At 62.4% G+C, this 27044-nt stretch overlaps 4 protein-coding genes across 6 annotated transcripts in view; 1 reads left to right on the forward strand and 3 right to left on the reverse strand.

Moving 5' to 3' along the window:
• Positions 1 to 1236, reverse strand: part of UROC1 (urocanate hydratase 1) — a 34473-nt gene extending 33237 nt beyond the window's left edge. The window contains exon 1 of one of the 2 annotated variants that reach the window (XM_004285452.4): positions 1050 to 1236. In XM_004285452.4, coding sequence (XP_004285500.1) covers positions 1050 to 1175 — 126 coding nt within the window. In that variant the 5' untranslated portion in view covers positions 1176 to 1236. The remainder of the gene's footprint in view (positions 1 to 1049) is intronic. The other variant, XM_049715738.1, reaches the window with a different exon arrangement.
• A 5484-nt stretch (positions 1237 to 6720) lies between these two features.
• Positions 6721 to 18899, forward strand: CHST13 (carbohydrate sulfotransferase 13). Its single transcript, XM_012538935.3, has 3 exons — positions 6721 to 6790; positions 16191 to 16300; positions 18057 to 18899. The coding sequence occupies exons 1-3, from the start codon at positions 6721 to 6723 to the stop codon at positions 18897 to 18899; spliced, it is 1023 nt and encodes a 340-aa protein (XP_012394389.1).
• Positions 18900 to 22969: 4070 nt separating this feature from the next.
• On the reverse strand, positions 22970 to 26282 carry C10H3orf22 (chromosome 10 C3orf22 homolog). 2 transcript variants are annotated; one of them, XM_049715528.1, is made up of 3 exons: positions 26153 to 26282; positions 25027 to 25158; positions 22970 to 23381 (listed from the first exon to the last, which is right to left on the reverse strand). In XM_049715528.1, the coding sequence occupies exons 1-3, from the start codon at positions 26239 to 26241 to the stop codon at positions 23159 to 23161; spliced, it is 444 nt and encodes a 147-aa protein (XP_049571485.1). In that variant the 5' UTR covers positions 26242 to 26282; the 3' UTR covers positions 22970 to 23158. The 2 variants fall into 2 exon arrangements, with proteins under 2 accessions (XP_049571485.1, XP_049571486.1); XM_049715529.1 differs by lacking the exon at positions 22970 to 23381 and adding an exon at positions 25476 to 25536 and having other exon boundaries at positions 23883 to 25158; positions 26153 to 26241.
• Positions 26158 to 27044, reverse strand: part of TXNRD3 (thioredoxin reductase 3) — a 45961-nt gene continuing 45074 nt past the window's right edge. The window contains exon 17 of the transcript XR_007479522.1: positions 26158 to 26282. The gene's annotated coding sequence lies outside the window, so the exon portion shown is untranslated. The remainder of the gene's footprint in view (positions 26283 to 27044) is intronic.

Consider the following 27044-nt stretch of genomic DNA (forward strand, 5'->3'; position numbering starts at 1 on the left):
ACCCCGTAGCTGGGGGATCTGGTAGGCGTGGGCATGATGTATCATTAACTCCATTCCCGGCCCCTCACGGTGACATGCGACCACGGCTTGGTCTCTCTGGTGACCAGCCCCGACCAGGAACCCCGGAGTGGCCTCCTACCGCCCAGGGAATTGCAGCAGAACCCGGGTCAAAGACCAAAGAGCAGCAGGAAGGGGGAGGGGCACAGAGCCATACGCCTCTTTCTCCTTGTCCCCCAGGACCAGCAGGCTGCAGGCTCCCCACGCCTCGGACACCCACACCGAAGATTCAGCCCCTTCCACAGCTCAGACTCCCCAGACCGCATGCCACCCCACTCCAAGGGCCCGCGCCCTTCAGCTGCTCCCATCACCGCCCATCAGGGTGTCCCCTGGGATGCGCAGGCGGCAGAGCCCTCTGGGTCCCCACGCCAAAGGTCGAGGCATTGGCGCCCAGCAGGAAGATGACCAGGGTGGAAACTCTAAAGTCCGCCTGATCCCCCGGCAGCCCCTCCAGTTTGCACGCCCTGTGCCCCCCCTCCCACGGCCGCCCCGGGAGGGCGGCAGCCTCTGTCCGGGTGGCGGGACTCCTCTTTTAATCTCTGCGCTTACTTGTACTTGCTACTTTCCCCCAGGGTTCCTGAGGTTGTCAAGCCATCCTCAGTAAAGGAAAACAGGAGAAAGCTCTTTTTCGGCCTCATTCCAGCCGCCTGCGCACACCTGTGTGTCATGGCCAGGAGGGGGGCACCTGGTGGCTCAGGCTGCGGAAGCTGGGGCGGGACTTGCAGTCCGGCTCCTGCGCTCACTTCGCCTTCCTGGGCTGGAGGCGGCCACGGGCCCCCGCTTGCTGGCTGGGTGATCGTGAGCCCCAGGGTCCCTCCCCATCAGTAAATGGGGGCCGGACTCCTACCCCCCAGGGCGGCCACTGGGCAAAGAATGAGGGATATCGGGTGTGAAGCAGTCTGGCACACACGGCTCAGAGCAGGACGTGGGCACTGCCCAGCCAGTCCACCCAGAGGGCAAACGGCCCTGCAGGAGGGGGCCCGGCCTCTTACCTGCTCCTCAGCGGGGCTGAGGCCGGGGGTCCTGACCGGGGCGTGGGGCAGCCCGGCCCGGCGTCCCCGGTTCTCTGGGAGGGGCCGCAAGGGCAGGCCGGAGCACAGCGCCTGGAGGCTGGACATGTCTAGCGGACGCGAGGCGGAGGCCCACTGCGGGGGCCGCGGAGGGACCGGGCAGTCGAGGTCCGGCTGGGCGGGGTCCTCTGGCTCCAGGCCCACCCCCTCCAGCTCCTCATTGGCCCCCGGGCCTCCGGAAGGAGCCGTGCGCAGGTCGGAGGTCGGGGGGTCACGGCCCCAGGCTGGCGCCCGCAGTGTTGACCTGGGGGCGGCGTCCTGGGACAGGCAGGCTCCGTGCCAGGGACGCCTGGGTGAGGGTTCCTTTGTCCTTTTAGTGGGGTGCTGGCCCTGAGGGGTGTGTCTTCCAGGACACAGCATGGGGAGCGCTCTTGTGTTCGGGTTTGTCTCATGGGGGAGTTACACCCGGCAGGCGACGTGGGGTTTGTGTCTTGATGATGGGGGGCCCGTGACACTGGCCCGGCACAGATGTGGTGGCCCTCGTATCCCTCCTCCCTGCCCCCTGGGTGACAGGGGTGGCGGGAGCCCGGCCAGCGGCAGCTACACCCTCCTCAGCCCCCACTGGGGTGCGGGCCGCCCCACTCCTTCCCAGGCTCTCAGCGAGCCCCATCCCACGAGCGCCCCTGTGGGAAGGTGCTGCTTCTTCGCCCCGCACTCCGGGTGGGGTGGCTGAGGCCCAGGGGCCGCTAGAATCCCGGGGGCCCCGGGGAGGCAGCACACCTGGCTGTGGACCCAGCTCAGCTGCGGGCCGGCCCTGCGGCCTCACGCAAGGGGTGGGAGGCACGCAGCCACCAGGTGGGTGCCCGGCGTGGGGCCTGCACTTGGCATGAGAGCAGGACGGCTGACGCCTCTGGAGGGTTACTCCTCGGAGCACCGCACGTCATCCGGGGCACCCTGTGCCCTCACCGGCCTGCGGGGCCCACTGTCCCGTTTCATAGGTGTGGAAACTGCCCAAGGCCACACAGCTAGTCCTGGTGGAGCTGGGATCTGGGCCCCTGGAGCCGAGGGGTCTGGCTCCAGCCGCCCCTCGGCCTCCCAGATCCCCGGCCGGGCAGGGAGCGTACTCTTGTGTCCAGGTGGCGGGGAGGCTGCCTCGTAGGGTGAGCAGCAGACACGCACGCAGGCTCGCAGCCGTCCATCCAACGGTCTCTCTGACACCAGGGACCGGGCAGTGTCCTGGCCCGGCACCGCTACGGGCACTGGGGACAGGCCCCTGCCTGGGCCTGCAGGTCACGCAGCTGTGACCGCCAGCAGCCGGTACCTGCACCTCCCGCTCAGAGGGGGGTTGGAAGGGCTGGAGAATCGCCAGCCCCCTCCCCATCTGCTGGGGAGCAGCTCTCCGCCAGCAACAGCGGTGGGCAAATACCCCAGCGCCCTCGCCGCGGCAGGGCATGGGTGGAGGCAGCAGCTCTGGGGAGCCCCTGGCAGGAGTGGGCTGAGCTGCCCCGCGGGTATCCCCATCCCATGCCCCCAACGGACAGGCTGTACCGAGACCTCCACTCAGGATTTGCTCCTGGGCGAGGCCTCGAGAAGCCACAAATCTAACACTTTTTGTGAAATCTCACTTTTAAATGTTGGCAACCAACTAAAAACATTTTCCGCTGTCCTGAACCGAAGTGGGGACTGTATCCGTGTCCTGGTTGTGACCTCGGGCTACAGACAGCAGGACGCTACCACGGGGGAACAGGGCACCCGGGTCTCTCTTACTGTTTCTTACAACTGCACGTGACTCTACAAGGATCCCCAAATAAACAGTTTAAGTTTTAAACACCCTAAAAGCTATTTAAAACCACTGGGATCTCACAGATGTTAAATATGGCAGACAGGTAAGTGGAACCTGGCTATACCACTCACGAGCTGTAGGTCCTTGGGTCAGTTCCTTAGCCTCTCTGTGCCTCAGTTTCCTGGTCTGTAAAATGAAACCAGTAACAGTAGCTACCTCATGGGATCTGAGTATTAAACGAGGTAACACACGTGAAGGTCTTAGAACAGCACCTGCGCAGAAGCAGCACCGGATAAGATGTTATTTTTCTCATTGTTGCCACTATCAAAAAAGCAAGGAACAGAGCAATGTAATAGCACAGAAAGCAAAGAAAACGTATACACGTGGGCGTGAACTGTCTCTGAAGGATCCACAAGGAACTGGGAGAGAACAGGAGGAAAGGAGACCCTTCCCTGTAAGACTGCTGCTTTCCACATCGTCACGGCACTAAATTGTACACTTTTCAATGAGTAATTTTATGGTACCTGAATTTCACCTCAATTCAAGAGAACTGTGGAGTTTTTGAATTTGGCTCCATGGACAAACCAAATAAATAAAATGTAAAACTAACAAGGAGTAAAGAAAGGCAGGCATGGGCTTCCCTGGTGGCGCAGTGGTTGAGAGTCCGCCTGCCGATGCAGGGGACGCGGGTTCGTGCCCTGGTCCGGGAAGATCCCACATGCCGCGGAGCGGCTGGGCCCATGAGCCATGGCTGCTGAGCCTGCGCGTCCGGAGCCTGTGCTCCGCAACGGGAGAGGCCACAACAGTGAGAGGCCTGCGTACCGCAAAAAAAAAAAAAAAAGAAAGGCAGGCAGGCCCTCAGCATGTGCCTCCCTGGGCCTCGGGCCTCGGGCTCCTGGTGCTGGCCGTGACCTGTCCTCTTCAGCGTCGAGTGCCTGCCTCAGTCTCCCCTCCCGTCACTCCCAGCCGCTACTCCTGTCCTGGCCAGCCTCTCTTCCTAGCACCTGGCGACCAGCACCGAAAGCCCAGCCCTGCCCGCCTGGTACCACCACCCAGGCCACACTGGGCCCCAATCTCTGCCGTGTCACCAGCAGGCCCATCAGGCCTTCTCGAGCCAGGCAGGACCTCTGTCCCTTGGACCATCAACCTAGTGCCTGCTTCCCCTCCAGCCACTCTGCCGCCCTGGGTGGCTTCTCTGAGGCACCCTGACCTCTGACCCCTCTACTTTCAAAGTATAGCCGGGGCCCTGAGACCACCGCACCCTGGTCCACACCCCTCACCTCTCCCAGAGTCGGCCCAGCCTCCCGCCTTCCCGCCTCCTCCCGCCAACCTGTAGGCCATCGGCAGCGGGGCAGTTAGAACAGCCCACACCGTGGCCCACGACGGGCTGGGGACGTGGACGCCCTATCTGCCTCTCCGACTTCTCCCATCCACCTTGTCCACCCCAGAGCCCCCCTGCTGCTTCCCGTTCAAGGAGCACGTGCATCTTTACGCCCTTGGTGCTTTTAAACATGCCGGTAAATCCTTGCTCGGGTGCTTCTCTGAGTGAGGCTGGGGCGGCCCTAGCGGTTCCCGGGGAAGCAACAGGAGGCAGCCTGAGGCTCTGTGGGAGCAACCCCCGGAGCCAGACCCCACTTGGGGCGTGAGGAGTGCGAGTGCTGCGGCGTCTGCCCAGCTGGGACGGAGCCGTCGGGTCGGCCAGCCTGGGCCGGCCTCCGGACGACCAGTCCCAGCTGCCGTCTGACGCGGTAGCGTGAGATCCCCAGTGAAAAGCGCCCACCGGAGCCCCTCCCCCAATTCCTCACCCACTAAACTGTGAGCGAAATTGAAACGTTTAACGCCTGAATGTGAGGGCAACAGCTACTAGCAGGCGCCTCAGGGCCACCGCAAGGGCTGTTCCTTCCGCAGCTCGCCGCCTACGCACCTCTGCTGCTGGTACCTCCGAGGCTGGCCCTGCACACCTCCCTCTGCCCCACCCTTATTTTCTTCATAGCACGTTTACCACCTGCCGTGATCGCACGTGTTCGCCCCTTTTCCTATGCCCTCCCCCATCCATACTGTAGCCCACGATGGCAGAGGGCGCCCTGTCCTGTTCTCCCCTAGGGCCTCAGCACCCAGTGGGTACCCGGTGCCTGTTGAACGAGGGATCGAATGCATGCGAACTCCCGTGAGAGGGCAGAGGCCGCAGCTGGCGTCTTCTCAGGGGAGCTGCCAAGGCCCTGGGCCTCTGGCGAGGCGTGCTCACCCTCCCACCCCAGGACCCAACACTGGGCCCCCAGGGGCCTCCAGGGACTTTCCTGGATGGGAATGGGCTGAGATGTTGTCCTCAACTTTGGCCACCAGGTGGCAGCACAGGGACCGAGACTCCTTCCTAAAGACGCCAGGGGCTGGGACCCTACAGAGAACGCTGGTCCCAATGCGGGTGTAGGGGAGATTGGGGGCCGGCTGGGGGTGTAGATAACCGGGAATCCAGGTCCTGGGCCCAGAGCAGCAGCAGCCCTGCCCGCAGGCCATTCTGGGCGTGAACTGGATGCTCGCCAAGGCTCTCTGTCCCGTTTGTCTGGAAAGTCGTAATAAGGAGCTTCTGGTTTGTCTGTGAACTGTTTCCTGCCCCTCTGCCACTTGAGACCTATCATAGCATTTGAAGCCATATCTTTAAGACAGCAGAACTATTATTTATTTAATATTCTCCTTTAAATAGACCTTTAAAACTTACACATACCGGGAACGAATTTTTATATCAGCACCTTAACAGAAACCAGAGTCACCTGCCAGAAACAGACAGTAACTGTAAAAATAAAATCATCACCAACGTCAAGTGCTTAGATGGCACTCACTGAGTGCCAGACGCCATGCCAAACACCTCCTGTGTCTCATTCAGTTCCCACAACATGATGAGGTGTGTCCTAGTACTATGCCACTGCAAAGGGAACTGGGGCACAGGGAGGTTAGGCCACTTTCTTGATCTCACACAGCACGTACGTGGCACCACCAGGGTTGGAATCAGCAGATTCTTCAAAAGCAGTTCAGAAACGCAGCCTTTCCCACACACTCACACTGCTCAGTGTTGGCTCAAGCGCACACACCAGCACACACAGACCACCGTGTAAAAACAAGGCTACAGGGTGGGCTTGGGAGGAGAGAGAGACACCCTTGGGCCTGATTCCGGGAAGGGGGGTTCCGGGGGAGTCACGTATTGGCGGCTAGTGCCCCAAGCCAGCCCCTGGACCCCTGGTACGTAACGCAGCAAAAAGGCAACGGGACACCGTGCTCCCCCGGCCCGCTCATCCGCCAATGTGACAAGGCTTCTCGGCCTCGGGTAGAGAATGGCGCCCCCGGACGAGCGCAAGAGGACAGAGCCGCGCCGGCGACAGGGCTCCCTCCACCCAGTCTCCACCCTTCGCGCCCTGGACCACTGCTCGGCTGCCCCGCTGAACTGGGTGGGGGCCGGGCAGACTGGCCCGCCGATCCGCCTCGCCCACCTGCCTGGTCCCCAGCAGTCGCCGCCTCGCCCCCCCTACCCCGCCCCTGGCGAGCAGAGCCCTCGCCCCCGCGCCGAGGGCAGTGGTGCGCGCCGCCGGGAGGGTCCCGAAGCGGTCCCTGGTCCGGATCCAGGAGCGAGGACCAGTCCCTGGGCGGCCCTGGGGTGGGTTGGGGGTTGGGTTTCGGGTCCGGTTCCCGGTGAGCGTCCGGTCCGAGGACTCGTCCGTCGGCGGGTCAGCGGGAGGGCCTGGGGCGAGTTGCTCTGGGGCGGGCCTCGGGTCCTGATCCGAGAACTCGTCCGTGGGCGGGTCCAGGGGCGGGGCGGGAGGCCGGCTTCGGGTGCGGGCCGGGCCGGACCCCGCGGACAGCAGCGCGCGCCGGGCAAGCATGGGGAGGCGCTGGTGGCGGCGGCGCGCGCTGGTGGCCGCGTGTCTGGGCGCCGCGCTCCTGCTCCTGCGCCCGGGTGAGTGTGCCCGCCGGCCCCAGGGCCGCCCCACCAGCGGCCGGACCCCCGACCGGGCCGGGGCACCTGCGGTTTCCTCCCGGGCTGGGGCACTGGGGCGGGCGGGCTCAGAAAGGCTCTAAACGCCCCGCCCTTGTCCCGGCTCCCCGCAAGGGTCTTGTCCCCTCGGGAGTGGGTCTCCCAAGGCCCGGAGAGGTGAGAGGTGACAGTCCGGGCCTACCAGCCGGGGCCCAGGGACCAGGTGAGTGGTGGGCGGCGGAGGGCATTAGGCCCACCCGGGAAGTTTGCCTCCTTTGCCTCGCGCTCACTCCGCTTAGCGCCCAGAAACCCCTCTGGGTCTGCGGCCGCGCAAGGGCGGCGGGCCTGACGCTCCGGGTCCGGAGGTGGCCCCTCCGCGCACCGCGCTGCGCCCTGGCGCCCCTGCTCCGCCTTAAGTTCGCACCGGGAAGGACTAGGGTCCTGAGCACCCACCTCATGGTCCGGTGGGGGAAACAGGCAGCCAGTCGTGACCGCCGTGCGGATTTCCAGCTCCGGGCCGGGCATGTGCTGAGTCTTCACTCGCGGGAGAGGCCGAGGGGCCCGTGGGCGGCCTGGGGCTGGAGGTGCCCAGCCAGAGGCCCGTTCTGACCTCTGCTCTGTTTGCTTTTTCCTGGTGTGAGTGTGAGTGAATGTGAGAGCGTGTGTTGGGGGAATCTGTATCTCCTCCTCCACCCCCCCCCACCCCCGCCCCCGTGGGCTCTGCAAGAATCCTGGGAATCACTCCTTTGGAGCCTTGCAGAGGGGGTCCGGGGAGGAAGTAACCGTGTCCCCCGGTGGGAGGGGACCATGGGAGTGGGGGGTCAGGGTGGCTCAAGAGATGAGGCTGAGGAGACTTTGGGGGCAGCATGGACCCACCTGGCTGGGTCTGGGTGACCTATCCCCGCCCCCCTGCCCAGGGCCTCAGTACTCCCATCTATAAAATGGGCTGCTCGAGTTCCTCCTTACAGGGTCTCTGGGGAAGTGCAGTTAAAGGGGAGCAAAGTGGCTCCCAGCCTCTTCATCAAGCCAGAGGTCACATGGGCGGCCTGGTGCCCCCTGCATCCTGGGGTGAGGGGCTTCCTTCTCCTGCTCACCTCAAACCTCTGTGACACCTCTGGGCTGGGGTCGGGGTGAGCTGGGCCACCTAGGCCTCCTCGGTGCTCACCAGGGTTCTGCCCAGTCACCCTGCTCTTCACACCGTCCCCTCCATGTCTGGACACAGCTGCCCAGACCTGGCCGCCTCCCCAGGCCCACGGGAGGGAGCCGCAGTCAGTCTTTCTGTCCCCCGACCAGTTCTGAGAGCTGGGGGGCCATGGGGGTGGTGCTCCTGCCTCCTGGGGAGGGGGTTCCCATGCCCTAGCTGAGCCGAGCATCCCCCCACATCGCGTGGGCTGTAGTCCTAGTGTCTGCGGTCATGACACTGGCCACCCACTCTTTCTTGGACAAATGTTTACCAGGACCTAGGGCCGGGCAGGGCACAGTGGCTCCTGGCCCCCAGGGCTCAGGCTCGGGTGTGGGGGGAGAGAGGGCCTGCACTTTGTTCCTTCTGACCTCCTCCCTCTCCTGCAGGGTAGGAGGGTGCCTCCCGTGCCCCCTTCCTAGCCTTTGCTCAGGCCGTTCCCCACCTGAGCCGAACCTGCCTCATGAATACCCTTGGCCATGACCCTCTCCCCCAGCAGGGCGGCCTCACTGCGTCCGGCCTGGCAGACCCTTCTGCAACCCTGCTTCCAGCGCCCCCAGGCGGGGAGGGGCCTTTCCTCTGCTTCCCAGAGCCCCTCTCTGTTCCTTCTGCACTCTCAGACTTTTCCCCATGGCCTGCTGCCAGCCATCAGAGCTGTGAGGGTGACCTGGACACGCAAGGGCTAATCAAGCCAGCCTACCCTGCTGGCTCTTCTGCCCCCAAGCCCTGAGCTGAAGCCCCTGACCCCAGGAGCCAGTGAGGCTGTGCTAATGGTGGGCCTGCGGCATCTCCGAGTGTGTCCCGGCAGCGTAGCCCGATTTGGAAGGGGGTGGAGCACGTGGCTTGTGGCAGGGGGATAGGGCTCCAGGGCCCAGGAGGGACTGCAGCCCCCTCCTCCAGGCAGGTGAGTCTCCAAAGCGGCAGAAGTTGCCACAAGGTGGGCCGGAGACCCCCGAAGCGGGCTCTGCTGCCCCTTTTCTAGTGGGTAGGTCTGGAGCAGCCCAACTGGTGCCCGTCAGGCCAATGCTGACCTAGTGGCCAGGGTCCTGGGGATGAGGAAGATGCCAGGGGAGGTGGGGCAGCTGCCTGGGGCACTGCTGCCCTCAGCGCCCTACCCTCGCCCCGGCCCCACTGACAGGCCCACTGTCCCCCCTGCCCGCCCACCCTTGGCTTCCCCTGTGACTTACCTGGTGGGGTGACTGCTTCTGTGTGATGCCCTTGACCACGGATTCGCTTGTGCCAGCGTCAATCTGGGCTGGGGACAGAACTCGCTGACAACCTGCCCTCCCAGCGTCTGTTTTAACATCAAAAACCCAGATCTGCAGTCTGTCCCCTCTGGCCCCACAGGCACACCCAGGGGGAGCCGTGACGCTGCTGCTTTAGCTCCCCAGCCCTGCTGGTCCACAGGGGCCTTGCTGGGAGGTGCTGCAGCCCGCCCTGCCCCACCCCGTCCTGACCTCCATCCCCTTCCGGGTTCACAGGGTTGAGCATCTTTCCTGAGGTTGGCAATCAGGGGTGTTTCTCTCAGAGCCAGGCTGGGGCTCTGCCCACTTCCAGGGGACCCTGGGTGTGTGGGGGGGGCTTGTTCCCAGGGGGCCCGCCCCCCCTTCTGGGCTGGACTGCTGCCCTCCTTGTCCTCTGGGGCATATCCCGTCCCTTAGGGCCCCGCTTCCTGGCCGAGGTCCGAGCGTGATGTGGGGTAACAGGGACCTTCTCCCCCAACAGCCTTCCTGGAGGGGCTCCAGGGGGAAGGACCCAGGAGGCTCGGGTGGGGACGGCGGCTCTGTCCCCACTGTCCGTCCGCTGCCTTCTCGGGCACAGCAGCACCTGGGGACCCAGGCCGAGGGGACAACGGTCCACGATGGTCTCGGAGCCCCTGCAGTCGTGCAGTGTAGGGCCCCGTAGGCAGCCACCGTTTCTAATGAGACACCAGGATTTGGTCCCATGCAGAATAAATGCAGAAATGCCCAGTGACTCCTGGTGAGCCAACGTGCCAGGGCTGGGGGGGGGTCAGTGAGGACAGGGTCTCTGAGGCCTCAGCAGCAGCTCCTCAGTGCAGGCGTCCGAGCTTGCCCCCGGCTGCCCTGTATCCGCCGCCCCCCCCCGGAGCCCCGCAGGCCCCAGCCCGCCAGGTCTCTCAACGCCTGCTCCGTGGCGCCCCAGCGCCCGACTGGACCCCCGACTCCTTTCTGTCCTGGCCCTGGAATCACAGAAGGTGACGGGTCAGAGACGGGGCGCCCCCAGAGGGCAGTGTCTCAGACTCACTGGGCCAGATGCTCTGCCGTCAGCGGCTCGAACCACGTCTGCATCTCCAAGTCTGGCTTTTCTCTCTGGTGGCCTCACTCCCCGCTCCCCAGCCAGCGGGCAGCGCCTTCGCCCGTGGTTTCAGCCAGGGTCCCAAGGAGGCATCTCATTGGCCTAGATTGGATCACATGGTGCCCACCTCTGAGCCAATCGCTGTGGCAGAAAGGGATGCAATGCTCTGATTGGCCAGACCTGGTCACATGCCCAACCCAGCAGCTACGGGAGTGGGGAGCCTATCAGAACCACATGGAGGGAACAAGCAGGTTTGTGTCTGGAGGGGAATCAGGTGGGCGACCAAAAGGAGGGGGTGTGGCTGCTGGGAGCCCAATCAGTAGATGCTCACCACACTGCTGCCCACTCCCGAATTGCCGAAGGGTTCAGAGCTCTAAGGCACCTTCCGGGCCTCCAGAGAGTAAAAGTCAGCTGGCAAAGCAGAAGGCTCCAGAGTAGGGACCGGTCGTCCCCTTTTGCAGAGGAAGACGCTGAGATCAGTAGAAACGAAGTGACTTGCTCAAGGCCACCCAACTAGGAAGTATGGGTGCCAGGATTTAAATCCATGTCTAAATCCCAACCCTTATGCTTTCTACTGTACAGGGCAGAGGTATTTGGGTTGGGCTTTGAAGGCTGCATAGGAGTTTACCAGGTGGGAAACAACGGAAGAGAATTGCAGGCAGAGGGAGTGGCACAGACAAGCATGGAGGAGTGAAATGGCCTGGTGTGCGAAGGGATGTGCTGCTCCCTCAAGGGTTCAGGAGAGGGAGCAGTGAAGTGGAGGCCAGGAAGGTACTGGAGGTTGGTGAGTGGCCTTGAATGACAGGCTAGGAATTGGGGTGATTGCCCCATGGCCAGGAAGGCGGCCATCAGTCTTTAAATAAATACTCGCAGACACTAGCTGAGGTACAGGGATTATAAGAAAACAAGACAGTGCCCTCCTTGCAGAGCTGACCTTCCAGAGGGGCAGCCAGACATCAGCCCACACAAATCAGATGATCTCAGCAGTAATGAGTGCTGTGAATAAATTAACGGGAGGCTGTTCATTGGAGAGGCCCTCTTTCTGGTGGGACATTTGAGCTGAGATCTGAATGAGGATTGACCCTAAAGTGTAGAGGTTTCTCCTGAGGTGGGGACGCACCTAATGTGTCCACTGACCAGCAGGAGGGCAGTGTGGCTGGAGCTGAGTGAGTGAGTGAGCAGGGAAGGGTGGGGCTGCGCCTGGAGAGGCCCTGGAAGGAACTGGGACTTGCCATCAGCCAGCGAGAAGCCACGTGGGCTTTACCATCACACGGTGGTGGGGATAAACCCTGTGATTGTCCCGGGCAGAGGGGACGCAGCTGTACTGGGAGTGATCTGACCAAGCAGGGTTCCGTTCTGGGCGCTGTGGAGCTCAGTGTCGAGTCTGAATCTTAAATACGAGTGGAGAGGCGGCTACTTAAAAAAAAAAAAAAAAAAAAAAAGCGGCAGGATTGCTTTTTTCTTGTGAAGGGCTTGATCTCTGGAGGGAATATCCCTGCCCCGGGCCTGCAGGTCACGAGGGGACCGAATGGGCCAGACAGCGCTACTCCCGCCCATCTGTTCTTGCGACACTGGCCCAGCTAGAACTTATTAACCAGAAGCCGCGTCGTAACCTCTACTCCCCGGGCAGGGGGTCACCAAGCACAGCTTCCCCCACGGGTGCAGCCTCAGTGGCCCGGGCAAGGCTGCGCCGGGCCTGTCCTCAGGGTGGGCGGGCCAAGGGCGGGTTGTCGGTTTCTCTGTTTTCAGCTTCCCTGTGCGGCGTGCCACCCCCTGGCCTGCGGTGCTGTGAGGATGGGCGGGGTAGTGTACAGGGCAGGGTGGGCCTCGAGGGCATGGCAGTAAAGGACGGTACTCACGCCGTGGCCTGGGGTCAGGCCTGCTTAAGGCCCTTACTTGCTGTGAGGCCTCAGCAGTTTTCTTTAAGTCTTTAAGCCTCAGTTTCCCCATCTGTCAAGTGGGGATAACAATAGGTCCTACCCCCAGGAGTACGCGTGTCAGTGAGCAAAGCAAGGGCACGGTGCCAGGCTCTCACCCACCCAGCACCTCCTGCCCGGCTCCCCGGCCTCCCTGCAGGCTCCTGTGCCGCCCAGGACACTCCCGCCCACGTGCAGCGGGCACTGGGCTGTCAGGCTGGGCCTCACGCTGGCCCACTGGGCCGGGACCCAGGCCTGCTCGTGAGTCTGGGGCTGCACGGCTCCCGGGCCTGGACCCCGTGGGCGTGGGCCCTGGGCGCCCCCAGATTGCGGGCAGCTCGCCCCCTCTGCTTCCCGCCCCTTCACACCCAGCTAGTTTGCTTTGAGCTCTTTCCGACATCCTGCTGTTGTCTGTTTCACCTCCTCCCAGCCTCCGTCCCTGTCCTCCTGTGTAGCCGCCTTTGTCTCCGTCACCTCTCAGTCCCTCCCACCCTCCTTCCGCCACCCCCTCCCCCTTCTCTCTCTAGAACCTATTTTTGTTTCCTTTTCCAAAGGAGAACCCGCCTGCGGCTTTGCCTGTGGCTGCTCTGGGCTGGCCCAGGCCCCTCCCCGGCCGTGAGGCTGGGCCTGCCCATCTAACCCTCTGGCCCGTCTGCTCCACAGCGCCCGTGGCAGGGAGGCCTGAGACCTGGAGGCTGGTGGAGGGGCTGAGGGCAGAGGACACAGGCAGGAGGGCTTGGCGACGGGAGTGGGGGTAGCAGGATGCCTCCGTGTGGCCCTCTAGGAATGGCCCCTACCCTCGGAGCCCAGGCCTCCAGCTTCACGGAGGCGGGGCTGGACCCAGGGATCGCCAGCGCATTCCCCTTCGACCCTCCTCCGTGGCCAGCCTGCCCACCCCGCCAGAGCGTCTCTCCTGCCCTGTGCAGTGGCAGGGGTGGAGCTGGGCGGGGCGGGGCGGAGCTGGGCGGGGCGCGGCGCGGCGGCCCAGCCCTGTAATCACTGGCCTCGGCTATTCTGGGCCTCTCGCCTTCCACCCACTGGCTCCCGGAGTCTGCGATGGGACCTACTTTCCAGCAGGCTGTGGTCTGGCCAGGAAACGAGAGGCCCCACACAACGCTTGGTGTTTCCGGAAGGCTGCGTGCTTCCGAGTCATGGGGCTCTGGGGTGCAGGTGGCCTAGGTCTGCTCCTCTGCATGCCCCCCGGTGGGCACCAGCCTTTTCTCCATCCCCAGCCGTGACCCTGAGGGAAGCTCCTCCCCTCTCAGAGGCTCCACTATCCCCTCGGCAAAGTGGTGAGGCGGAGTCGCGCCTCCCAGGGCTGTGCGTGGTGCTCGGCTGCCGTGGTGTCCGCAGCTCCGGAGGCCTCCCTGCCAGCCGGCAGCCGGGAAACGGAGGTTCAAGTCTTGGGACCACCGACGACCCCCAAGACCCGGGCAGGCCCTGAGGGCCTCACCCCTCCACGTGCCCTGGTCACAGCAGAGCGTGCTCCTTGTTCTGGGGACACGGGAGTGGGGAGGGGCCCTGAGGCTGCCAGGGGCCTGGCAGGTGGCCTGGACAGCGGGCTTCAGGTACTCACAGAGGGCTCTGGAGGCCGGGGCACGGCCTGTCCGCCTGTCATTTACTGGTTCATCCAACCACCTCCACCAGACACTGCTCCGGCTCAGCGGTTCTCAACGTGCACTGCGCGCCAGCAGCAGCAGCACGCCTGCGCTGTCAGAAACACAGACTCACGGGCCCCGCTGCACACCTGCGAGGGCCAGCAGCTCTGAGTACGGGGCCAGGCCACCTGTGTTTCAACAGGCCCCATGCACGCTTAAGCTGGAGAACCACTGCTTGTGGTCAGTTGGCCAACAGATCAGTGCATCAGATTTTCCAGGTCTGCTTGTTTGCCAAAGACTTATCTTAAGGAAAAGGCTTGAATCCTGGCAGCATTTTAAGACCCTTCATTTGGTTGAAAGCCAAGGATCTTGGAACCGTTCATTTTTTTTTATGAATATATCATTTTCTCATATGATCCTGAATTCTTAAAGACATTCCTCTTATGAATATCCCATATTATTATGAATTCAATAATTTCTCAGTATCCATTGAATGTATTTAAATTTGTAAACCAGACTTACACATGTTCTTGCATATATTACTTTTTACGGTCAATACTATTTATTTTTATTGAGATAATACTCATTCTAGAAAATTCACTTTTTTAAAGTGTACAGTGGTTTTTAGCATATTCAAAAGCTGTGCACTGTCACAGCTGTACAAACCCAGAACGTTAGCCACTAGCCCTGCCCCCCATGTTCCCAGTGCCTGCCTGCCTGCCCCTCCCCCAATCCCACCCAGAGCCCCTGGAAACCACTCATCTACCTCCTGCCTCTATGCATTTGCCTGTCCTGGGCGTTTTGTACAGACAGAGTCAAACAATGTGGCTAGCGCCTTCCGTGAGGCTTGTTTCGCTCAGTGTCAGGTTGCAAGGTGCATCCACACGGTAGCAGGTGTCAGCGCTTCACTCCTTTTTATGGCCATTAAGTGTGTTAGCTGTGGGGTTTTCCCAGACGGCCTTTATCAGTCTGACGAGGTTCCCTCCGATTCCTAGTTTGTTTAGTGTTTTCATCATGAAACGGTACTGACTTTTGTGCAGTGTTTTTTCTGCATCTCTTGATGACCATGTAGGGTTTTTTCTTTATTCTATTAACATGGTGTATTACCTTGATTGATATTTTTATGTTGAACCAACCTCGCATTTCTGGAGTAAATCTCGATCGGTCATGGCGTATAACCCTTTTCACATGTTCACGGATCTAGTTCGCTAGTACTTCCTTGAAGACTTTGCATCTATATTCATGAGAGATATTGGTTAATAGTTTTCTTTCTTTGGTGACATCTTTGGTTTTGGTATCAGGGTAATACTGGGTTCATATAACGAATTGAGACGTGCCCTCTCCTCTTCTGTTTTGTTTGCTTGTTTGTTTGTTGAAGAGTTTGGTAGAGATTAGTGTTACTTTTTCTTTAAATATTTGGTAAAATTCACCAGTGAAGCAATCTGATCCTGGGCTTTTCTGGAAATTTTTAAAAATTACTAATTCAATCTCTTTACTTGTTATATGTCTGTTGAGGTTTTCTATTTCTTCTTGAGTCAGTTTCAGAAAGTTGTGTCTTTCTAGATTGTCAGTTTCATAGGTTAAATCTGCCGTTGTACAGGTGTTTATACCGTATTCTTCAACCCTTTCTTATTTCTGTACGGTTCACTACTAATGTCTCCTCTTTCATTCCCATTGTTAGTAATTTGCGTCTTCATTTTTTCTTGGTCAGTCTAGCCAGAGACTTGCCAATTTGGGTGATTTTTTAAAGACTGCATTATAATTTATTAGTTTATTAATAACTATAATCATATTTAAGAAAAACATGTGTTTGGTAGTTTTGGGAAGACTGAGGAATGCCGCGATGAGACAGAGAGCATCCCTGCCCTCGGAGGCTGCCAGTCTGGGCGAGAGCAAAACGTGCATTTACCATGAGGCGACACACACGCCAGCAGGGGACGTACAGGCCACTGTAGGTGTCCCCTGCGGGTCGCCTGCTCACCACCAGAGCCGGCAGCTTGGCTGTACCATGTCCGCTGCTGCCTAGCCCTTTCTGTCTGCCTGTGCCCAGGGCCAGGGGAGGCTGGACCCAGCCAGCCTGCTGAGCCCTAACCCTCAGGGCTCCATGCACGTGGCTGGCAGAGGTGGGGCATGAGATGAAGGCAGATGGAGGTGGCAGAGGCTGGGGGTTCAGGGCATTCCCGGAGAGCAGGACGTGGGGGCAGGAGTGACACCAAGCACCCTGCCCTGGCGGACGACGGGCCCTGTCAGTGCCCCCAGAGGCAGGCGGGACACAGGCGGGAAACTGAGTCCCAGAGGTGGAGCCAACGTGCCGAGGTGAGTTGGCCAAGCCCCCAGGAACACGGCCAGTCTGTCTGGTGCAGCAGTGAACGCCCCTCTCCTTACACCCCCAGCGTTTGAAAACAGGGCCGTGGGCTCCAGCTGGCTTGGCGGCAAGAGGAGGAGTCCCCTGCAGATGCTCTACGACCTGGACCAGGTAGGCGGACAGACGCCCCGTCCCTCCCTCCGCCTCCAGCCACGGGAAACCCCGAGCTCCCACGTGGACCTGCTGCCGTGGGGCTGCAGCCACAGCTAGCCTCTGTCTGGGAGGGAATGCTGGGCTGCAGCAGGGCAAATCGTGGAGCAGGCTGAGACCTGGGGTCTCCAGCTGTGGACTGAGGCCACGCTCTCTGCAGCACTGTTCCACGTGGCGGACAGAACGACCAGCGGGCTGTGCACCACCCACGGCAACAGGCGGCAGCCAAGGGACCCCCGATCTCCGTCCTGCTGTGACGGAGGGAGACAGGCAGGCACCCCCTCACCAACGGGGGGACCTGCAGGGACCACACACTGTGCCCACTGGGAGCACACGTCCGGCTCACACACACCCCAGCAGGCACACTCAGCACTACCGAGTGCCTGCGGGTCACCTGGGTCCCTGCCCTCGAGGCGCCGACGGTCCCGCGGGGGGCAGGATGGCATCTGATGGCTTCCCGCACCAGCCTGCACTGACTTGTGTCCAGGCTGCCCTGAGCTCTGGCGGGAGGGCGCAGTGTAGATGGAGACCGACCCTCTCTGAGAAAGGGACACAGGGCCTGCAGAAGGACAGGGGCACCAAGTACGTGGCGGTGGCCAAGGGCCATAGCGGGGCAAGGGCAATAGGGAGCCGGGGAGGAGGACCACACTGGGCTGGGGAAGGCAGCTGCTCACCGAAGCCCTGAGGGCTGAGTCCACGGCACCCACGCCCTTGGGGGGCAGGTGGGAGGCCTTGGTTCAGCGAGGGTGACAGGCTTGCCCTGGGCCACATGGCGAGCGGAGGGCAGGCCAGCCTCTCAGCAGGCTTCTGAGGAACAAGAAGCCTTGGTGGGGCTGGCTTGGCCCCCTCGCAGCCTGAGGGCCCAGTGGCCGTTACGTGTCAAGGCATCCTGCAGCTGGACAGACAACAGCAGAGAAACGGTCTGACCAACAAGTGCTGACCGTGCACCGGGCACTCGAGTTCTGGGAGCCCACGCAGGCCTCACGGCAATCCTGTGCGACGGGGCGTCATTATCCCCGTTTACCTACGGCACTGTCCCTTGGCACAGGAAGGCCAAGGGCCCTGAGAAGGGCACAGAGCTCGTAAGGACTAGACCCTGGCGGAGGGTCAGCTAGGCCGTCAGGGATGAGGGCTGTGGCTGTAGGACTCCATCCCGAACCGGTGGGCACAGCCCCGGCTTCTGAATCCTGAGGGACCCGAGGTGGAGTCCCAGCTTCTCTCCTTGACAGCTGCAGGCAACCCACTTCCTTTGAGGCTGTTTTCTCTTCTGTAAAATGGAGAAAGCAGTGCCTGTCTTGGTATTCATGGGGCTGCAAGCGACAGAAAAGCTAGCTGAGGCCAATTTAAGCCGTCGGGACACGCACTGCTTCCGTCTCAAGATGCTCAGAGACCAGCAGCCCCTGGTACGGCACAGGTCTCATCGCCATCCTCCGGACGTTACTACTGTGTAAGCTACTGGTCTTACACCCCACCCCGGTTTTAGGGAACGGTGAGCAGATACTCAGTTTGCCCCGGCGCTTGGCGCTCTGACGTCAGACTTCTTTACCAGGCTGACTCTGACGTCGCACGTCCATTTTCCGGCTCTCGGGATCCAGAGTGCCATGCACGCGATCAGTCACATCCTGCACGTGCCTCAGGCCGGGTAGATTCATTTCCCCCCATCCAGGCCCCCTGACTGCCACGCGGCCCTGACCCACCCCCGTCCTGTCCCCCGCAGAGCCCGCGCTCCGCGCTGGCCGAGGTGCACCGGCAGCGGCGCGATCTGCTGCGCCGCGCCTGCAGCCACAACACGCGCCGGCAGCGCCTGCTGCGGCCGGAGGACCTGCGGCACGTGCTGGTGGACGACGCGCACGGCCTGCTCTACTGCTACGTGCCCAAGGTGGCCTGCACCAACTGGAAGCGCGTGCTGCTGGCGCTGAGCGGCCGCGGCCCGGGAGACCCGCGCGCCATCCCCGCGCACGAGGCGCACGCGCCCGGCCGCCTGCCCTCGCTGGCCGACTTCAGTCCGGCCGAGGTCAACCGGCGCCTGCGCGCCTACCTGGCCTTCCTGTTTGTGCGCGAGCCCTTCGAGCGCCTGGCCTCGGCCTACCGCAACAAGCTGCAGCGGCCCTGGGGCACCACCTTCCAGCGCCGCTTCGGCACCGGCATCGTGCGCCGCCTGCGGCCGCGCCCGGGCCCCGACGCGCTGGTCCGCGGCCACGACGTGCGCTTCGCCGAGTTCCTGGCCTACCTGCTGGACCCGCGCACGCGCCGCGACGGGCCCTTCAACGAACACTGGGAGCGCGCCCACGCGCTCTGCCACCCGTGCCGCCTGCGCTACGACGTCGTGGGCAAGTTCGAGACGCTGGCGGAGGACGCAGCCTTCGTGCTGAGCCTGGTGGGCGCGCCCGGCCTGCGCTTCCCCGAGCCGCCGTCCAGGGCCCAGGCCGCCGCACGCGACCGTGCCGCGCGCCTCTTCCGCGACATCAGCCCTTTCTACCAGCAGCGCCTCTACGGCCTCTACAGGATGGACTTCCTGCTCTTCAACTACTCCGCTCCCTCCTACCTGCGGCTGCGCTAGCCCTGCGGGCGGGGGGATGGGGCGCGGAGACTGCGCAGGCTGCGGGGCCCTGACTCCGCCCGGAGAGTCGCCGCCCCCGCGCTCTCTCACCCTCGGCCCGCCCACCCCGCCCAACCGCATCCCGGTGCAACCCACCTCCCCGCGGGGGGTGGCTGGACCCCTGGGTGCCTGCCGCCTGCTTCCTCGAAGCGCCCCAGCCGGCGGGTGCTTCCCCAGAACCCCTAAGCGGCTGAGGATGGGATAATAGATTTTTAGGTTGCGAGAGCCTGTTTTTTTTTTTTGCGGTACGCCGGCCTCTCCCTGCTGTGACCTCTCCCGTTGCGGAGCACAGGCTCTGGACGCGCAGGCTCAGCGGCCATGGCTTACGGGCCCAGCCGCTCCGCGGCACGTGGGATCTTCCCGGACCGGGGCACGAACCCGCGTCCCCTGCATCGGCAGGCGGACTCCCAACCACTGCGCCACCAGGGAAGCCCATGAGCGCCTGTTTTTTGTCCACTCTGTCCCGGAACCTATCCGTGGCGCAAGATTAGAACGCTGGCTCGGCGCAGCCTGTGGCCCATCCCGGGGCCCTCCCCACCTCACCTGCCCTGGTGAGGACAGCCCTGGACAAGGAGAGAAGGCCGCCCCCCCTCCCGGGCCGGACCCAGGGCAGGACCAGCCTTGTCGCCAGCTCCGCCCAGGTGGCGAGCCTGAGCTGCCGGCCACCTGGGCGTCCCGAGCCGGGAGCTCCGAGGGCCCTGTTCCGGCCCCACCCTTGGTCTCTGTCCTGCTCGGTCTTCCTGAGCCCACAGAGCCGAGGTTGCAACGTCGTGGCAGACTTTATACGGCGTTGGTGAGCTGGGGAGCTCACGTTTTTGAAGTAAATGTGTTTTGTTACTTTCTGACACTTCAGAGTTTGTCTCATTTTGCCATTTGTTCTGGGCGCATGAAGTTGTCTGATCTTGAGCCTGGGTCACCTTCACAGCAGCCCACAGGTGCCCGAGGTTATGTGGGGAGCGGGATAGGGAGGGGGTACACCATGGGGAGCCTGCTGCATTCTGGCTCAAGGGGCGACAATGACACTTGGGGAAACCTATCCTTTTACTCTGCCTGGGTCAAGGCTTAAAGCTGAACCAGCTCAGCCACGCCCTGCGCTCCGGGCTGTCTCCTGCCCTGGGTTTTGTGGGGTGGGTGTGTGTGTGTGTGTGTGTGTGTGTGTGTGTGTGTGTGTGTGTGTGTGGGTGGTGTGTGTGTGTGTGTGTGTGTGTGTGTTGGGCTGCTCGGCAATGAGGATCCCCCCCCTCAGAAGCTACACACACACTGTTACATCATGCCGTCGATGCCCCGATGACACACAGCTTTGTTCCAAGCTCGCTCAGCGCCCACGCAGCCTGTGATGCGACCTGTTTGCTGAGTTACCTCCAACCAGAAGCCACACCCCAGGGGCATCACAATTACAAGTCACCCTCCTGATCTGCCGTGACACTGCATGCTGTCACTCCCTCAGGTGGGGCAGCAGTGCACGCGCCCTGTGTCTCCACGTCACACCCTCCACAACCCACCAAGCGGCCCTCCCCTGTGCCCTGCCCTCGCCTGCCTTGGGGTATCTGCCTGCTCCGAGCTCTCTGGCTGGTGCCAGAGCACCTGTCCTCCCAGAGCACAGGCTGTCAGCCAGCCTCCCAGAGCTGGGTCCTGGCTGGGTCACTGGACGACCCGAGAGAGGCAGGGTCCCATGGGCAGAGCCGGACAAGTCGTGAGGGCGCCCAGGGGGCTCTCAATCAGGCAGCGCCGTCAGGGATTCTACTAAAACCAGACATAAGATCCTAAAGGGACTGAGATCACCAGCTGAAGGTCCCAAGCGTCTACCTTGCTCACCACTGTCTCGTTTTCCCAGTTCCTCAGTCTCCAGAACTGGGTGGTGCCGGCCAGCACCTTCCCAGGGATGGAAGGGATGTAGGCAGACTGGTTTACAAGACTTGTTTAAAAGAAGTTTCAGTGTTCTTTTGCTTTTTAGAGCTTTCATTGTCAGGAAAATGTTTCCCAGATTTTTGTAGTAGTGGTGTTGGTTTCTGTTTTTTGTTTTGTTTTCGGTTTTATCTTGTGGCTTTTGTTATTCAAGCAGCTTCCTGGGAGGCCTATTTCCAGGGTTGAAAAGTTTGCTAAAATAACCCCCTGGCTCTTTGGGCCTGGAGGGATGGTGCACATTCCGTCTCCAGGCAGAGCCCCCCTTCCCACCCCACCCCCACCCCCCACCCGCCGGACCACGCCTTGAAGCTTCTCCAGCCGCAGCGGAGGCAGAGGGAGCGCCCTTCGAAAAGCCGTCAGCCCCGTCTGGTGGAACAAGGGGGCCCGCCCTGCAGCTTTTGCACCTCAGGTGGGAAACAGCAGAGGTCTCCCGGGACTCAGCCCCAGGTGCCTGCGGTGAGGCTCTCCCTGCTGTTCGGTGGCGCTTCCTGGAACCTCCCCCCACCTGAACTAGTTGCATCCGCATCCCTGTCTCCAGACCCGCTCTGGGGAGGATCCACTGCAGACTTGCTTTTATTTCACTGGCCCCTCAGCGATAGGCATTTAGGCACACCTGCGTCCTTGCACACACCTGGTCCTACGCACGCGTGTGACTGCAGGAGAAACTCCTGGAAGGCGGGCCGGCACCCGCGACCTCCTCCTTTCCTCAGCCCTGTGCTGTGCGTTTGGCTCTGTTGGCACTCAGGGCAGCAGGACCTGGGCGGGCGGCTGCCGCTGCACCCTGGCAGCACGCCCCATGCGCCACACGGGCCACCGTGGTCATTTCTCTGGTCCGTGGGGTGACTCTGCACCGAGAACCCCGCTCAGCCTCTCCTGCCGTCAGACATGCAGCGTGTCGCGCGTTGTCTGTGAGGTGCTTTCCAAAGCTCCTTTTCTTCTCTGAGGACCTCGTGTACGAATGCTCAGCACACAGCGAGACCAGCAGAGAGTTCCTTACTCCCTAAACGTTCTCTCTTTAGCGAGAACTCGCAGGGGAGGAGCCGCTGAGGAGCAGCACATTTTAGGACTGGATTCAGGGGACTGGCTGAGCTTTTTCTATGACAGAACCACCAGCTTTGCCCCACGCGCCCTCCGGCTCCGTTTCCTAAACGCTCTGGGGCCGCAGCCAGTGCAGCCTGGAGGTGGGGCTGAAGGAGCCTCTGTCTGTCAGCTGCTCATGGCCACGTGCAGAGGGACCCTCGGGAAACAGTGCGGTGCCTGCAGGTGAGGGTGGGTGCTCAGGGGCACTCTGGCCAGCAAGTCTTCTCTGGAGACAACGTGCCAGGGGACAGGACCGGACAGGAAGGCTCAGAGCAGCCTCACCCACCACAGCAAAGAGTGGAAACAACCAAACGTCTATTGGAAAGAGATGGACACGTGTCCACATTGCTAAGGCGGCCACCCTGGTCCTCCCCAGGGCCCCACCCCCTTCTCTCTCCCAGGGGGAGGGCTACAGTGAGGGTCCCAGCCTGAGTGCTTTCCCAAGGCTCCAAGATGACGTCCTAGCCCCTGTCTCAGTAGAACAGAGGGGAACACTTACATCCTCAGCAGCCACCCTCCCACATACGCTGCCCCTACGAATGCCAGGGGGTTCCGCAGGCTGGACTGCAGCGGGCCGGGAGCCCCTCTTCCATTCCTCAAGTCCTCTCTTTAGAATTGTGAAACACCCACAACGAGGCTGTTAGGTTCACGCAGTAAACATTAGAAAACGGTATGCCCGTCTCCAAGTCCCCAGCTTTTCTACCCAAAAGTTGTTACCTGCTCCACACTCGCACCCGCGTACACATGCCCACACACACGTGCACGCTCATACACGCACACACCGCTCTCTAATATACACAGATGGCAGCATTTTAGACACTCTCTGCTGTGCTCTAAAAAATATCTGAACGTCCTTTGTAGATTGTTCCAGATCGGCATGTAAAGGGCTGCTTCTTGCTAATGCCTGTCTAACGCTTCGCGGTGCAGCTGTGGCAGGATTTAAAGCCGCCATTAACAGATATTTAGGTGGTCTCCAATCACTTGCTATTTCCCGCGGCGCTGGAATGAATATCATTGTCCAAACATCTTCACTTACATGTGTGAGCATAGCTTTGGGGTAGATTCTTGGAAATGATATTCACTCGCTGCAGAATTGACCGTCACCCCCTTTTATGGATGAGAACACACAGCCGGACATGCAGACGACCTTCCAAGGGGGTGGGAACCTGCAGTGTGTATTCGCGGGGCGACCTTTCCGGGGCTCCTCAGGGCTGCCCGCCTCCCCACAGGTCACCTTAGCCCGCTGCCCTGAGCGCCCGGGGAGCTGGTGGCCGAGAGAGAGGCGGCGCAGAGCTGGGCTCCAGGAGGGGCCCTCGGGGGGGCGGGCGGCATCGGCCGGTGGGGGGAAGCGCGGACCCGGGGAAGCGGCGGCTCAGCAGCACCAGCTCCCAGACGTTGCTTGGTGGTGACGGTGGCGGCCGGAGGCTGCACAGTGGAGGGAAATCCGGGGCCCCCAGCCTAGAGAAGCCACACAGAGAGCCGCGCTGACCCTCGGGAGCCTCCCCAACCCCCCTCAGAGAAGTCAGCCGGGGCGCAACCAAGATTCTGCTCCCAGCGCGGACACGCCGCCTCCCAACAGCCACCCGCCTAGGCATCCAGCAGCCGGACGCCTCCCGCGCTCTGCCCCATGCCTGCCCATCTTGGGAGGGACCGACAGCGTGTGCCACCACATCACAGCGTGTGCGGACTCCTACCCCCGGGGACCACCTTCCCCAGCCACTTTCCGAGACCACCCTCCACTCCCCTCCCCTCCACTCCCCCTCCACTCCCCCTCCCCTCCCCTCCCCTCCCCTCCCCCTCCCCTCCCCTCCCCTCCCCTCCCCTCCCCCCTCCCCCTCCCCTCCCCTCCCCCCCCTCTGGGCCTCCTTCCTCACCTCCCCCATTGGACCTAACTCCCCACCTCCTGCATTGGCCCACCCTCCCCAGCTCCCCATTGGACCACACCCCCCACCTCTCCCATTGGACCAAGCTCCCCACCTCCTCCAGTGGAGCACCCTCCGCAGCTCCCCATTGGACCAAGCTCCCTGCTCCCCGTGGACCAGGCTCCCCACTCCGCCATTGGACCACCCTCCCCAGCTCCACGTGAGGCCACCCTCCCACTCCTGTTTCCCAGACTTAAGTGGCTCCCATTACCCCTCAAATAAGCGCTGGCCTTTAGCACCTGGTGGTCTACCCACTGCAAGGGGCTCAGGGTGTGAGGGAGGGCAGTCCAGGGGGGCAGGCCTCAGACTCCCTCCGTCCAGCACAAAGGAGCCGGCCACGCACAACCTGACTGCCAGCACAGGACCGTGACTTGCCTGACCCTTCACAGGAGAAGCTGAGACCCAGCGACACCTGTGCCCCCAGCCCGTCAGTGAGGGAGGGGTGCTGAGACGCAGGACCACAGCCTGGGCCAGCGTGGGTGGGGGATGGGCACCATCTGCGCTTCTGTGGGGGTGCGTGTGCGGGTGTGCACGTGTGCGCTGCCTCTCGGGGTGTCCGTTCAGGGGAGGGTGTGCATCTTTGTGACTCGCCAGGGTTATACACGGAGTGTGGAGCCAGGGGCCTCCCGGTTCGGAACAGACACCGGCCTCGGCACTGAGGACCTGCGTGCCCACTCGCGTCTCTTTGCTGGAGGAGTCGCAGTCCGTGGGCCTGGGGCTGGGGTCCTGGGGGGCAGCGGGGAGGCCCTTCTATGTCTAACACCTGAGTGCCAGTCCCGGTTTAGGGCGAGTGGGTGTGTCTGTGCGTCTTTAGGTTTGCACGTGCAGGGTCCTTATCAGGGTGTCTGGGTGTTTCGCTACGTGTCGTCCCCCCACCCCCGGTGTGTGTGTGTGTGTGTGTATGTGCGTGCGCGCGCGCGCGCTGCCCAGTTCGGGTCCCCTGCCGGCCCCTCCAACCCACTCTACGCTCGGCCCTGATTCCCCACCCGTGGACGAGGCCCCAGGTGAGGCCAGGCCCGCCTGAGCTGCCCTGCCGGCTGCGGGAGGGACCGCGGGCTCTAGTGTCTCCCCGGGGCCCCAGTTTCCTCAGCCTGGACGTGGTGTGTTCATGTGTGGACCAGGTGGAAGGCCGGGTGGCGCGGTCCGCAGGCGGCGCCGGTGACATCCGGCCTGAGACTCACCCTCTGACCGGGACGGACCTCGTGGGCACCAACGTCTTCTGCAGGGGCAGCTGCTTCCGCAGCGAGCTGCTCGTCTTCGTGACCTCCCAGGGCTGCAGGGGCTCCGCGTTGGTCTCCGTCAGCCAGGAAAACCTACAGGAGCACTTGGCCTCTTGGGGGGCTGCAGCCCAGCCACGTGGAATAGCTCTCGCTCGCCTGGAACTTTCCATGTTCCAGGCACCGCTCTGAGTGCTTGATAACCATGCCGGGAGGTAGGTATTGCTCTGCCCTTTATGGATGGGGAAACTGAGGCACAGAGAGGTTAAGTGACTTGCCCAAGGTCACACAGCTAGGAAGCAGTGGAGCTGAGATCTGGGCCAGCAGCTGGCCCAGAGCTATGTCTCGGCCCTGCAGCAGCGGCCTGGCCCCGGGAGCCGCAGGCCCCAGGTGTAAGCCTCCCCTTGCCTCACATAAGGGCCACTCTGCCACGTGCATCTGCCACACTGGGCCTCACAGGACAGAGTCTGGGGCCTGGCGACAGAACAAGGGTGGAGGTGAGGTGTCCAGCCCAGCCTGCTGCGGGCGCTCGTGAGAAGGCCGTGTGCCCCGAAGGTTCTGCTCTGGGCAGCTGGCGGTCCTCCCACTCCCTCCCAGGCCCCGCCTGCCTGCTCAGCACACTGCGGTCTCTGCTGGCTCCTGAGTGCCCTGGGGCTTTGCAAACTCCTCCCCCGCCCCGCCCTCCCCCCCCCCCCCCCCCCCGCAGCCGGATCCCATCACACCCTCACAGGAGCAGGTGCTGTGAACGGGTGTCAGGGCCACTGGACCAAAGGAAGCAGTTGGCCATGGCTCTGGGGGGGCCCGGGGGCCCTGGGCCCCTCTCTGGAGGCCCTTGGCTCAGGGTGGGATGGGGGCGAAGGTGGACCTCCACCGTCACGGAGCGCAGAGCTGGTCAGGGAGCTCCCTGTGGACAGAGGACCGCCCCTCTCCGGCTCTGTGCCCCAGAGTGCGTTCCTAGGGTACCTGCGGGGAGGCAGGGCTTGGCCTGGGGTCAGGGTCTGGGGTCAGGGCCTGGGCTTAGGGCCCGGGGTTAGGGTCTGGGGTCAGGGGTCAGGGTCCGCGCTCAGGGCCTGGGCTCAGGGTCTGGTACCTGTACGGAAACTTCCTGGCAAACTTCTCCTCGGTCCTGTTCTTACTCTTCTTACCCTGGTGGGACCCCTTGGGGGCCTTCACGTCCATCGCAGAAGGGGGCTAAGCTGGGGTTCGCCCTTCAGCCACAGCTGCAAGACAGGCGGGAGGAGCCAGTCGGGACCTGGACGGCATGGCTTCCCGTTGACTGACCGCCCACCCTTGTCTGCCGAGGAGACGGGGCGAGGGGAGGGCTGTGAGCTGCCGGTGAGCCGGGGCCCCGCTCAGCACCCTGCTCCAGGATGCTTGCTCTGCTGTGTGTATAGTGTGTCTGTGTCTGTGTGTTAGGGTGTACGGATGTTTGTATGTGGATGAGTGTGTGTGTGAGCGTGCAGCTTGATGCGGTTCTATGCCGTGTGCGGCTCCGTGTCGCCCCACGGTCGAGGGGACGCTCGGCTGACCGGCCCCAGGAGGCTCCCAGCCGCTCCCCTGCTGGCAGCCACAGCCTCCCTCCACCGCACCCCAGCTGCGGCCACCACGGATCTGCTCCCCTCTGTGTGAGGACGTGGCTGCACGGGGTTGTACGGGTGGGATCGCGCGGCCGGCGCCCTTCGGAGACTGGTGTCCTCCTGCCGTCGCAGGGCTGGGTGTGTGGGGGCTCCCGCCCAGGGCTGAGCTGGACCGACTGTCACCCACGGGACCCCGGGGCAGTTCCCAGGCTGGAGGTGTTACGAATAAAGCTGCTGCAGAAGTTCACGTATGAGTTTCTGCACGAAGACAAGCCTTTGTTCCTCTGTTGTAGGCGCCTAGGAGTGCAGTCACCAGGCTGACGGAGGCCCATTGTTAGTTTTAAAGGGAACTGCCACATGGTTTTCGAGTCGCTGGGTCATTTTCCCTGCCCAGCAGTTACGAGT

Source organism: Orcinus orca, chromosome 10, assembly GCF_937001465.1.
Source record: "Orcinus orca chromosome 10, mOrcOrc1.1, whole genome shotgun sequence".
NCBI classification, from domain to species: Eukaryota; Metazoa; Chordata; class Mammalia; order Artiodactyla; family Delphinidae; genus Orcinus; species Orcinus orca.

What these genes read in the sequence shown, in the direction of transcription:
- CHST13 (XM_012538935.3), top strand. Translation starts at nt 6,721, where the DNA reads ATGGGGAGGCGCTGGTGGCGGCGGCGCGCGCTGGTGGCCGCGTGTCTG. An exon ending in CGCCGCGCTCCTGCTCCTGC is followed by an intron (nt 6,791 to 16,190) that starts GCCCGGGTGAGT and finishes CTGGTGCAGCAG; the next exon opens with TGAACGCCCCTCTCCTTACA. An exon ending in TGCTCTACGACCTGGACCAG is followed by an intron (nt 16,301 to 18,056) that starts GTAGGCGGACAG and finishes TGTCCCCCGCAG; the next exon opens with AGCCCGCGCTCCGCGCTGGC.
- C10H3orf22 (XM_049715528.1), bottom strand. Translation starts at nt 26,241, where the DNA reads ATGGACGTGAAGGCCCCCAAGGGGTCCCACCAGGGTAAGAAGAGTAAG. An exon ending in GCCAGGAAGTTTCCGTACAG is followed by an intron (nt 25,159 to 26,152) that starts GTACCAGACCCT and finishes GTGCTCCTGTAG; the next exon opens with GTTTTCCTGGCTGACGGAGA. An exon ending in AGGTCCGTCCCGGTCAGAGG is followed by an intron (nt 23,382 to 25,026) that starts GTGAGTCTCAGG and finishes TGGCTTCTCTAG; the next exon opens with GCTGGGGGCCCCGGATTTCC.